The sequence below is a fragment of the Poecile atricapillus genome, chromosome 12 (genome assembly GCF_030490865.1).
Source record: "Poecile atricapillus isolate bPoeAtr1 chromosome 12, bPoeAtr1.hap1, whole genome shotgun sequence".
Lineage (NCBI taxonomy): Eukaryota > Metazoa > Chordata > Aves > Passeriformes > Paridae > Poecile > Poecile atricapillus.
This window is the reverse complement of record NC_081260.1, coordinates 10,396,099-10,409,361: the sequence shown is the minus strand read 5'-3', so window position 1 is coordinate 10,409,361 and position 13,263 is coordinate 10,396,099. Positions and strand designations below refer to the sequence as shown.

At 43.3% G+C, this 13,263-nt stretch overlaps 1 protein-coding gene across 3 annotated transcripts in view; it reads left to right on the top strand.

Annotated features, from left to right (window-relative positions):
• The window catches only part of GRIA3 (glutamate ionotropic receptor AMPA type subunit 3), a 145,782-nt gene that overhangs the window by 118,353 nt on the left and 14,166 nt on the right, over nucleotides 1-13,263 (top strand). For 2 of the 3 annotated variants that reach the window (XM_058848113.1, XM_058848112.1), the window contains one exon: nucleotides 7,417-7,664. In XM_058848113.1, coding sequence (XP_058704096.1) covers nucleotides 7,417-7,664 — 248 coding nt within the window. Of the gene's footprint in view, nucleotides 1-7,416; nucleotides 7,665-8,222; nucleotides 8,338-13,263 lie in introns of all 3 variants that reach the window. The other variant, XM_058848115.1, reaches the window with a different exon arrangement.

Here is a 13,263-nt window from a genome sequence, read left to right as displayed (position 1 = left end):
GTGTATTGGCCTTTTCTGTCTGGAGCTGAAAACTCATTAGACCTGACAGTGTTCAGATCGTGTGCTGGAAATGCCGTTCTCCGTTAATTTATTACGGGCCAAATCCAGAGCAGGGCTGGTTGTGCTGCTCAGTTGCCCAGACAAGACAACTCTGCTGAATATGTCACTGCTGGAAAGATGCCCCTTAGCCTGAAGGATGACGTAAGCCTCCCTCTGGCCAGCTCGAGTGTGTGCTGCTCCTGCTCCCTGGGCAGACAGACAGACAGACAGGCTTACCCAGCACTGCTGTCCAGATCCCTGGCATGTGCCACCCTATCACCCCCTCAGCACTGCTTCCTTGGGGCGAGCACTGCCCAAGTGCTGGCTCTGTCCCTGAGTCACACAGGATTTACAAAGGCAGCTTGTCTCTGGTAAAGACTTTCATTTTAATTTCACAATCAGCATTGCAACAAGGAGGAAAGGCTGAAGTTCAGTGTTGTGCCAGGAAAGGATGTCTTTACATCTTGATTTACATTCCACTGCTCAGACTGTTACTGACATGTCAGCAATGTCTGGTTGCAGCCAGAGTGACTCTGCTTGTCTGTGTGAGCAGAGCTCGCTGCAGAAAAGGTGTTTTTTAAAGCAGCTACAGCACATCACCTGCCTGCTGCCACAGGTCACGCTTTGAAAAGGACCATGATACACAGGGAGAAAGTTTAAAAACACAATTCCTAAAATATTGTATTATTTCTGTAAGACATTTTATTTTGTAATCAGGCCACTGTTTATGTCAGGTGTGGAAAAACTAATGATGCTGAAGCTTGGAGGAGTCTTATTAGGCTGCTTCCCCAGCTATTTGGGTGGGCAGCACTGCTCTGGACTGTCCTTCTCCACCATCACCACCTCCACCAGCCCCCTGCTGGACTCCCTGTCTCTCAGCCCCATGCATGGGGTAGTTTTCATCTTGACATAGAGGATTCTAGAGAAAAGCAGCAGCTCAGGGATTTGCAGGCCTGATCCTTTTGCTCTCTGGACTTCATTTGCCTCAAGTGGGAAAGAAAAATGTCATTTCTAAAGCTTAAGTTATCATTTGGGCAAGAAACCAACATGACAGTGTCTCCCATCACATGCTTGGCTGCAAAATATTGCTAGTTACGGGTGTGCATGCACTCTCAAAGATTTGTGGGTTCCTACAAACATACAGCCTAGTTTACATGTGCATGCTTGAACCTTGCTTTTCTGTGGCATCCCACAAATTCATAAACTGTGGGTAGAGATTGGTAAACTTGAGGTTTGGCCTTGCTAGAAGATAAATGCCCTGACCTATTTTCTTCTGCCGAGAATGTAATAAAAGCAAGAGAGGTTCATGTAATTATGGGATTGATTTTTCTGTCTATATAGGTAAGTAAATTGCTGGCATCACAAGTTATCTGTGGCTAAAAGCTGTGACATTGATCTGTTATACTCTGCCCTGTGACCTTCAGTAAATGACATATCTGCTTTCGTGTCCTCACTGGGGAAAGGGGACTAATGGTGCCCTCTGGTCTTCATGAGACCTATTTTTACCTTCTCAATAAGGAGCTTGGAAATCTCAGGCAGAGGGACCTTACTAATAATATTTATCATGTTCTTATGTAGCATCACCATTAGGCTGGCCTCCATGTGCTCCAGGGCTGAGATTGGGCTGAGGGCTTCCACCAGTGTTTCTCACTCCCGCCCCAGAGGCAGCTGTGCCAGGGATGACTCAACATCAGGCTTGGGGGGGAATGGAAAGGCATCAAATCAAAGCCATATTCAAACAGTAAATACGGTGGTGCCACTCCATTGCAATTTGCCATATTAGAGGTTCAGTCAAGCAACTGCCTAAACCCAGTGGATCTCAGTGGGGCCTAAGCCAGGCAGCAACAGCAGTACCGAGGGAGTCTCTTGGCAGTTTTTTCATTCCTGTTTAGTAGCTTGCTTTTAAATGGTTCATAAGCTCCTGGACTCATTAGCTGCTGCAGAAGAGCTAATTGCACACGTGGAGGAAGAGCAATGAGTGATGATAATGAAGGTACAGTTCACACTTAACTGCCCAAGTTCATCTCAGTGAGGTGTGTATCTGTATAAAGGCAGCATATATTATTCAGATTAAATACTTGCACTGATTTTAGTATAGGCCTTTGTGTTTTGTATCAGCAACATCTGTCTGATTTAAGGGCTGTAAATCTCCCTTGTTAAGGAGCTATAATGTAGTCATAGTCCGTGCAGCAGAGAGGAGTGGTAAGTCTGCTGCTTTAGGACCTTTATTGATGTCTCTGCCTACCTTTATGTGTGTGCTGCGGTCAGGATGCTCCACATGCTTTTTTATTTATTTTTTTTATGGCTTTGTTTATCAGTCTTAATTTTGAAGGCAGACGTAAAAAAATTAACATCAGTACAATCTAATTTTTTTTTAAACTATAAAACAGAATATATAACGGGATTTTTAAAATAAAATTTGGCTTATGACTGGATGATCAACAACCCTCACCTATAGGAGAACAATTTGAGCTTGACTGCTGGGAAATCACTTCCTGGTTCCTGTCATAAGAAATTAAGGACCATTTTAGTAATTTTTAATAAAATACCCCAATGGGGTGCACAAGGAGACATTTTGATGAAGACCTTCAGGTTGTGGAGGAGGTGGTAGGGAGAGTTAAACATTCTAAAATAAGTAAAGGACATCCCTATAATGTACTTTAACTACAAAGGAGAAATGTTGCTTTCTTCAAACACAGCAGCTTCACCCCTACTCAGTAGTGGAGGAGGTGATACCATGTCACTTTTAGCAGAAGTGTGAGACAGATGTCTGCAGAGGGGGAAGGGAATTTGGTCATTGGGAGAAGGCTTCATAATTTAGAGCTAAATTTAACCGATGTTAAGGAATTGTCCGAGATGTGCTGGTGTTTGCTAGGCATCTCTAGGTGATTTGGAATGTGCAAAAGTGAAATGAAGGCACCAGGTCTAGCTCAGCTGGAGCCACATTTGTGGTTGCTGAGTTTTTTGTTGCTGGATGGGTTGAAGAAATGGCTGCAACTGAGAAGCAAACTTGCCTCCTTCCCGTGCCTGTATCACTCACCCAGCCCTGACTGGCCATGCTTTTGGATGCTGCCACACACTCTGGCTGATTTTTCATTTCACTGCTTGAGCTAACGACACATCAAAACTAGGAGAATTAGAATGAGAGACAGTATTAAAATTGTGGACTGATGGTATTGGCATCTTCTTTTCAAATTAATGCATTGCTACTCAGAAGCAACGTGTGTTTAGGTGCCAATTAGTAATGGGCCAAGTGAAGTGAGTCCTTGGCACAAGAGCTGCTGGCTCTGCTGACACAGAAGGGAGCTGCCTGCACCCTTGGCTGTGGTGTTTGTGGCTCATACTTCTGCATAAAGACATCCAAATAAAGAAAAAAAAAAAAAAAACAGCATTATTGACAAAGCAAAGGCCAGTTCTATTTATATCTGCAGTAAGGCTGCGATAATGAAAATATGCTTTAATGTGTCTCAGGACCTAGATGAAACACTGAAAATGATGCTTTTAAGAAAAAAATTATAATAATATCCCCTTGAAATCCTGAGGAAATGTGTGTGGCGGACTTCTGGAGAGCAATATCAAAGAAATGGGAGTTGCAGAGCATGGGAAGTTGCTGCAGTTACGGGCTTTGAATTGGCTTAAATCTTTGCTTTTAAGGTTTTTTCCCCCTAAGTATCTCTTTAAAAGTAACACTTTATTGACAGGGAAAATGTTTTACTGCCACTGAACTCTAGCAACAGTGCAGATCTGTCAGACCTTTTCTTATTTTGGAGTGTAAATCCTTTCTCTGTGGCTGCTTCTGCTGTCTGGCCCCTCTCATGGGTGTCAGACTCCTAGGGGGGCTGGGAGAAAGAGGCAGTGTGAATGTCTGCAGAGGGGGACAGATGGGTAAGAATGTTCTTTCAACACAGAATTTGGAGCTTCGTAGTTAGGAAAGACATTTTTATTTTCTTAAAGTATTTCACGGGCTTCTGGGGTGGTTGGGTTTTGTTAAAGCATTTGGAAAATTGGGAAAAGAAACATTTATTAAAAATACCATCTGTCATTTCATCCCATTGCATCTTTGACCAGCTTTAATCAACTGCTTGTTTCATGGAATTGAGCAGGTTTAAAATATGGCTCTAGGATCAGAAAATGCCCTCAAGCGTTGATGAGCACATGTGCAGGTATCACAGCTCATCTGGTGGCACAGTCCCTTTCTCCAAGAGGCCTCATTGTAAGTAATTACTTTCACCTTATTGTGAATTTGGGTGAATGGCTGCAAAAAGCAGCACTAACCAAGCAGGACTTAATGGCCAGAGCCCATCACATCCCTGGTCCTCTCTCTCAGGATCCCAGGATCCTCAGCCAGACTGTGCTCCAAAACTAACATATGCCTGATGCATTTTAGAGTAACCTTTCCCAGTCAACCCATGCTTTGTTCATTTCTAGCTTGAATTTTTGTCTACTTCTACTAGATCTGACTGCTATTCTTATTTAGTTAATTTGATAATAACAAGATATTATGAAAATCCCACTTGGCAGAAGAAGAGGTGGGCAATGACCATATAGAAACGAGAACTGATTTTTAACTACATCATCCAGAAGAGTTAAATGAAGGCAACAGACTATAAAGCTTAGGCTATTTGTTGAAGTTGAAAAGAGATCAGATTTTCAGTTGTAGAATTTGATTTTCTGAAGCATGAATGATGATATTCACCCTTTGCCCTTGGAGCAGGGAACATGCTTTGTTTGGAGCGTGTACAGCCCTGAGCATGCTGTTGGCACTCAATAGATAACTGTCATTATTAACAATGCACAGATGTACTGGCCATTGCTTTCAGGTAGTCAGGCCAGGTGGAAAGAGTATGAAAGAACTTATTACAGACAGATAATTCATGTGTGAGATAAAAGACTGAAAGGAAAAGAAAATCTGTTTTATCTGGGTAATTAAAGGCACACTGCAGAGGAAAACAAGCAAAAGTATACGTAGTGCAAGCACAATTTGGAAGGTGCACGACTTAAGCTTGCTGAGAGGTATAAAGAGTAAAGATGGTTTTCTAGCTTCCTTTTGTCCCTTGGGTGCCTATTTGCAAATATAAATGGCTAGGTGTGTTTGTGTTATTTATGTTAAAAGAAGATGAAGGCTGCAAGTAAGAGAACCTTGAAACTAAGGCACACCAGGATAGCTACTGCTCTTGCAGTCTCTGTGTTGGCCAGCCAGGCTGTTTTATGTTCCCTTTCTGCCCAAGAGAGCTGCACAGGAAGGGCTGGCAGGCTGGCCATGGGCAGTGCCTGGGACACTGCCTGCAGTGCCACCTGCATAGGTGCACTGCTGTCACGCTGCTCTGCTGCCCACAGGGCACAGGGGTGGTGGCAGCCACTGAGACATGACAGTCACCACCTCCTGGTGCTTCTGGTATCCCTGAAATCTCTGCAGCCCCTCTGGCAGGTTCGTGGGAGTCATGCAGTGCCCTGGGCAGCTTCCAACAGGGCAGGAGATGAGGAAATGCCCACATCCATTAAGAGGATTGTTGGAAAAGCAGGAGCACCAACTCAGCATGCTGGGAGAGGGCACCTCGAGCAGGCAGTGATAAAGTGGCTATCCAGTGTTCTGGCTGCCAGCCCATGGGTGCCTGGCCCTGAGCCCCAGTGAGGTTCCCTCCTTGGGCAGAATCCATGGTCCTGCAGTCAGCTGAGGCTCACCACTCCTTGCCAGGCAGTCCCTGCTGCACTCCCCACTCAGCTTCAGAGCTACTGTCCTCATCTCAGGCTATCCAGTTTTGCTGTTGCAGGGAAAGGTCAGGAAAATCCAGGTTCTTTCAGCTGTGTAAGGACCATTCCAAGCCCCAGTTACTTCCCTCTTTTTCCTGATTCTGGACAAACAAAGCTGTACAGCCCCTCTTCAGCCAGGAGATGCTCTCTCTGACCTGTTTTTCACATCTGCCACCCAGCCAGCCCCCCTTGTAACTGGGCTGTATTGTTGTCTCTCTGATTCCCTGTTGTCAGATGGGCTGATTTTAATTGTTTTGCATTTTTGGTTGTTTTTCAGTTCATCAGGAAGGCTAAAATAAAATTCTGCCTTCCGTGCTCCTCTCTTTGCACTGTAGCAACACCAGCTGAGCATGTTAATCTGAGGAGCAGTGCAGGGAGGGCTTACTCCCTGTGAAGTGTTTGGAGGCTGGTTGTTAAGCATTGCATTATTCAAAATGCATTAAATTGTCCTGAATGAGGAGGAAACATGTCTTGATCATCAAGCTGATGGACATTAGCAGTCTTCCACCCCAGTTTGCTAAATCTGAACTAGATTTAGCTACTGCCTGCTTCATTCCTATTCTGCAAGGAAAGCTGTGGACAGGGAACTGGCAAGGAATAGGAGGCATAAATTCAAGATACCCACAACTTGGACTGAAAGTCTTATATAAATCCTTAGGATTTATAGACTTTGGAGAAATGCAGTTGACATTACTTCCTTCTTTTGACCAGGCAGGAAAGTTTAACCGGTAGTCCAGGATACAAATTCTTGACAGTCTGGAGGTGGCTTTGAGATCTGAGGGTGGCTTAAATGTTACTGGTGGGGAAGAGCGAGAAAGGGAAATAACACATTTCTCAACATTTCCAGGTTTGCAAAGCTTGTATGCTGTGCTAGAGGTTGTTAGGGTTTGCTCAGTCTTGAAACAGGGGAATCAGGAAAAAATATAGATGGGTGACAGGCAGTTAACCATTATTTTTTCAGCTTATTGCTAATACTTGTATTTGCTGTCTTTTAGGAAAATGAGAAACCAAATTCTGAATATTTGACTATTGAGTCATAAAATATTTTGTAATTGCTATTTATATCCCTTGTTTGAGCATCTCTATTGGCAGCCACTAGAATATCATGGTCTCCTGTATCATAGACCTGCCATCACCACTGTGAAAAGCACACTCCTGCCTTGCTGAAAACTTGTAATAAGCAAATGCCAGCCCTTCCTAGCTGCAGTTAGCATAAAAAAAAACAATGCTGAGGATTTGTGTGAAGAGGAGAGGCTCCTTTTGCATCTGTTTGCCATGATGGATGAGCTGGGATTTCCCACCCTCCCTCTGGCTCAGTAGCAGAGCAGCACACGGGCAGGTAAACCCAGCACAGAACAGGAGCCAAGGCTGGGATGGGCACACACCGTTGCTCATTCCAAGGCTGCCAGTTACTCAGCAATCAGTAGAATAAATGTCTGAGGTATGCTTCTCCCTCCCCATTTTGTCATTTGGTCTTTGTTCAGGGAGCAATGTCTCTCTCTCCAAGCTACCTTGACTTTTTTTATCTGTTAGCCTTAATCAGTTACAGGAAGCTAAGCCAGCTAAGCCCAAGGAGCTCAGTCTTGCCAATGTGACTCTTCATTTCCCTCCTTTCATCTCTCCCAGAGGTCAAAAATAGCTGTCTATGAGAAGATGTGGTCATACATGAAGTCGGCCGAGCCCTCGGTGTTCACCAAGACGACAGCGGATGGAGTGGCGAGGGTGCGGAAGTCCAAGGGGAAATTTGCCTTCCTGCTGGAGTCCACGATGAACGAGTACATCGAGCAGCGCAAGCCCTGCGACACCATGAAAGTTGGAGGAAACCTGGATTCCAAGGGCTATGGTGTAGCAACCCCCAAAGGCTCAGCATTAAGGTGGGTGGAATAATATAACAATATCCATGTTGTTATAGTATTCCACCTACCCTGATGTATTGTGTTGTCATTTTCTTTCTTGTGGATTTTGAGGTAACTTAAAAGTTTAAAATCTTCAATATTCCATGGAGTTAAATAAGACGGTAAATTATGGTTTCATTTATTTAATGCATCCATTTTTTTGTGTTCTCTTCGTGTTGTCCTCTCTGATTGTTTGTTGCTGTTTTAATTTTACAGTTCAATGGCTTTTTCAATTTAAATGGTAAAAGCCAAGTTAACGTGCCATATGTGACGAATGTTAACTGCATGATGTGGTGTTCTTGTTACTTTTTTTCTCAAAGACGATTTCCCCATCCCGCACACTTCAGTTTTGAGCAAATGTTATCCTCCATGCCACCTTCCAATATTTAACCCTGTATTTGCTGTACAGACATTTTGGTAGCTCCACGTTCTGTGAAATTTTAGCCAATTTGTCCTCTTGTGCTCCTTTTTTTATACGTTACGATTTCCTAAGCATTTGTGCATTTTTTCTTACAAGTTATGTTTTATCGTTTCAAGAAATGCTGTTAACCTGGCAGTATTAAAACTGAATGAGCAAGGCCTCTTGGACAAATTGAAAAACAAATGGTGGTACGACAAAGGAGAGTGCGGCAGCGGGGGAGGTGACTCCAAGGTCAGCCTCAATGTCACCACAATCGGGTACCTTAGCAAAGAGTAATCGGCAAGGCTGTTATTTTGCTTCTCAAGAAAAAAAAATCAAAAAGAAAGCAGATGAAAACTATTTCACTAATTGTGATGGGGTAAAAAAACTTTTTTCTTGCTCAGTAGCTCTTTCAAAGAAACGGTCTTATTTAATATCATCAGCGGGTTTGTTCAAGCTTGGAAACCTTATTTAACTAACAGATAAAAAGTCTAGTATTGGTGGGACCTACACAGAGTAAATCGGTGAGGTAACTGTTCAAGAAACCAATGATCACCTCTGGTCGCTGAGGGCAAGGGTTTATGAGACTTTTTTTGGCCAGGACTAACTGTGCCAGCACAGACCTAGAGGTGAAAGAGCTTCAGTTTCCTTTGCCCTTTTGGAGAGGTTTTGGAAATTTTGCCTGGAGTACTCAAATGTCACCTTTTGTACTGACCAATCTTCTTCACACGCCTGTGCAGGAGCCCCGTATCTGTGTTTGACATGCCTTTGATACAGATGTGGACTCAAATCTGGCTCCAGTGGCAGCAGTGGAAACCTTATCACTGCCTTCTGCTGAGCTGAGACTTCTCCTAGCCTTCCAGGCAGTCTGTACTGTACCTTCACAAAGTTGCTTCAATGAGCCCATGTATTGCAAATGTTAACTAGTGTGCTTTCCTCTTGTCAGCTTTGCCCTTTAGGACTGGCAGTTTCTGCAGTCTTTAACCCAGCAAGGTTAAACTACAGCTAAGTTGGCTGGGTGCTGTTGGTCACTGTGGGTGCAGGAATTACCAGGAAAATTAATTTAAATGACACTGCTATACTGAAAAGTACTGAAATTCATTTTTATAGTGACACTCTCTCACATCTAGTAAAACCAGATCTTTAGGGAACAATGACTCCTAATCTCTCCAATAAAAATGCTTCAGATTTGGTCCAAAATCAATAATAACAGTAAACTGCAGTTTCGGACAATTACTGCAAATTACTGCAGCAATCTATTAATATGAGTTGCATACAGTTGGCTACATAGGAAGTTGCTCAGCGTGTCATGTCTGCTGCTTGCAAAAGCCACTGTGTAATATTAAAGGAAGGAAAAGCTCTTTAATTTGGATTGATTCAGTAGCTGGAGGTCTGCAGTGCTCAGCAGCAGCCTGGAGATGAGCACAAGCTTTTTTATGCTTTTTAGCTCTGCTGCTCATCCTTCACAGAACATTTTTATATGTCATATTTGCCAGTATATTAAATGTTTCATATCCTCCTGGCATCCAGCACCTCATTGTCTAATGCTGCCTCCCTGAAAGAAAACTCTCCATACAAACCAGCTTCAATGAACTTCATTGCTTCAAGTTCATTGAATTAAACCCAGCCAATAACACTTACCGCCCTAAGGAAACTGAAGAGGGCTTTTTAAATGGTCATAATTAGGGCAGGGCCATCCTTCTATTTTTGCTTGTGCTGGAAGATGTTTTACAATGAATGATGCTGTCTCTCTGGCAGGGCCTTCGCCTGGTCAGGCAATGTTGAGGGAATGGAGTCTGTGGTGCTGTGGTAACATGAGTTGGTACCCAGAGAAGAAGGAAGGGGAGCAAACACAATAATGTGTGTTTTGCTGGTTTAGTCCTAAGTGATGTCTGTCTGTAGTTTGTTGTAACATGCTGTGGTGATCTATAGTCATCAACTCTTGGGGCACAGCTCAGCTGGCAGAAGTCCCCAGAGAGGAGAACATGGTATGTAGAAGACCTCCCACAGAAGACTAAGCTAAGGGAAGTGGGGAAGGGGTTAGTGGCTGTTTCTAGAGGTGTGGTAATCAAAGAGCTTTTTCGTTACAAAGTGGCTTTTCCTTTGAGGTAGTTCTGTAGGCCCTGAGTACTGCAGACTGCGCTGCGGCGCAGTTGCGGCAGACAGGCAATGCCTTCCCAGCACAACCCCATCACCCGCCAGGCCCTGCCCCAGCCCAGCAGAAGCCCTGCTGCCCTCTGGGGAAAGATGAGCTCTGGTGCTGCCCCCTGTGCACTACAGCTCCAAGAGTCTGCTGGCCTCTCTCTCCTCACTGTCCTCCCACCAGAAGTTGCCCTCGTCATCTCATCCCATCTCTCCGGTTAATTGTTTATATGAACACAGCATCATTTGTAGAGCATTCAGAGGAGTCGCTTCAAAAGTGTTGGTTTTTTCCCTTTTACTTTAAAGGAGGTGGCAGCTGGGGGAATCAGGATGAGGTGGTGAAGGCACCTGAGGTGAAGTTACAGACCTTGCCCTCCATCTCATGACAACCATTGCTCACTCAGGGCAGCTCTCTCTACCGGCTGAGCTGACAGAATCCTCTCTCAGCTTCCCCAGTAGAGACCAAGTCTTGGGAAATCGCTGCCCAGAGTCTGCAATCGTCACTTCCTACCTTCTGACAATGGACTGTGTGTAGATGTGAGTCATGTCAGACTGGTGGTGCCAGTTTCTTTAGCTAAATTCTTCTGTGACTCTGACACTTCAGCTCATGCTGAAAGCCAAAGGTAAGTATGAGCCCGTTTGCTTGTGCCAGTGCCCATCGTTGTACTGCAAAGGACCCGGTCATTTCTCGTGTGCTTGTCCTGCCTGCGGTCTCACATGTGGTGTGCCTGTGTTTGGAGAGGAATGATTTTGAGTTGTGAGTTCATCTCTTGTTACCATATCTTCATTACCTCTGGAAAATTAAACAGTGACTGCCATTTTCACAAGGATTTTGAATCTTGCAGCAGGAAAAAGAAAAGGTATTAAATTGGCTTTCTGCAGGTTTTGAATCTGTTGGTTTACAGAGAATGTAAGGTTAGGCCTGTGGGCATTCCATGCTCCCAATTCATAATTCAAGACTAAAGAGATTGCGCCATTTTAATGAGTTTGTTTTAAAGGCTGGCATGTGTCTTGTTTTCAGTGCTACCAGTCTGTGCCAGTGCTGGTGTGGAGCAGAGGGTGCCAGTGTGCTCTGCAGTGCCTTCGGTGCCCTGGCAAAGGGAATTACCCCATTTCAGTAGTGGTCCTTATTTAACAAGTCTGAAGGATAATATGCTCCACCTATACATAATTTTTCTGGGATGCATGTCAGTACAAGTGGACTGACTTGGCTGATGCAGACATTCTGGTATATGCATCAAAACTTGTCCATTTATCCCTTCTAAATGAGCATGAATTTAGTTTCATAAAATTACCCTCTCTTCAAATGCTCTTATACATGCAAGCTGAATTCTCAGTCATGAGAGAATACAAAATAGAAGTTGTAAAAAAAGCATATTCCAGGAAATATGTTTCGGTGTATTACTAGTTTGGAAACTAATTATTTTGTTTATTATGCAATCCTATAATCTTGGAGCTGAGTGATAGCTGAATAGGGATTTAACAAGAATTAGACAAAAGGGGATCAAGACAGCAGTCACAGGCTGAGTGACTTATGTGAAACTAATTATTCAGTTGCATAGGAACAATTTTCTGCTAAGATAAATTTCTGTAGTTCTGCTGTTGATAAATTTCTTGTATTCTTATACCTCCATGGTAACATTTAATGACAACCAACATGGATGGAGAATGTTTGAATGCAGCTTCTCACCAGCTTCACGAGCTAAGATTCCTTGCTAATTGTTTGACTTAATTTCTTTAATATATTCTTTTTTAGGCTGGTACCTCTTTTGGAGTACATCAGAGAAATGACATGCAATGTAATATTATTTCATTTTCCAATTGTTTCTTTTTAATCATAGAATTACTTTTCCAGTGTGCTCGTTGGGTTCTGCCCTCAGAGCTGTGCTCCATACAGTATCCCGTTCCCAAGACTTTGGGAGTTGTGAGTGTGGCCATTAGCAGATGGAATCTGTTCCCCCTTGTCTGTGTGCTGATTTGCTTTGATACATTTTCAGCACAGCCGTTAACATTTGCAGCATAATTTTTTTAAGTGGCATATTTTTAGACGAAATCTGTTATGCTTTATTTTAGATGATACCTGATGCCTAAAGAGCACCACTGCCAAACACGTCGTGCATAAGAGAGAACATTTGGGGAAATGGCTATCTTAAAAAGATGCAGCACGATTTATTTGAGCAATTTGTTTGAAATTATATTCATCAGCATGAATTTCCTTGTCATCCATTCTATAGGCCTGTGTTATGAGCTGGAAAAAGATAAAATGGCTGATCAGAGCCAGTGACAGTAACACAGAGCTAATTCATGCTCAGAGCTGGGAAAGTAATATGAAATTACTGTATTGTGCAAATTAGTGACAAAGCAAAATAATGCTTTAAAAGGAAGACACCAGAATATTGGTTTAATTGACAGCTATTACTTTATATCATATTAGGAAATAATACTGTTTTGTGCCAGTGATGAAGTCTTAATGCTTTAGAAGTTCATTGGAGCATCTCAGAGCAGTGCCAAGAAGGGCAGAAAGCCTGCTCTGGTTTGCAGAAATGACAGTGCTGTTGTGCAGATTGTTGAAGATATTTTCCTAGAAATAGAACTGGGAGAAGCAGCACCATAATTTGGGAAGAGTAGTTTGCCTGTGCTAGGAAGGAGTTGGTGGAGTCAGTTCTGGTGGTATCCAAGAATTGGGAATGGTTTAGTTTTGTCAGTATAACCTTTAGGGCTTTGCTGTCTTGCCAAAGCCAACTCAAGACCTGAGTGTGCAAGGAGACACACGTTTGTGCAGCATTAATTGTGGCAGACCTGGGGCTCATGCAGGGATGGCGAGTCCTACCTTTATGGCTGCAAGAAACCTTAAAGACTTGTTAATTGTGCACTCCTTTTGATAATATCTGTGGTGCTTAAAGGTTAATTTCCATAGATTGCTTACATGAGTCATTTATCCTGCATTGTAAGTATCAGTATGGGAGAAGTCAAGGCTGAAGGCTCTGTGGTACTGGAAAAGGAAAAAAGGAAAACCAGCAGATGGAAGTGGAACTC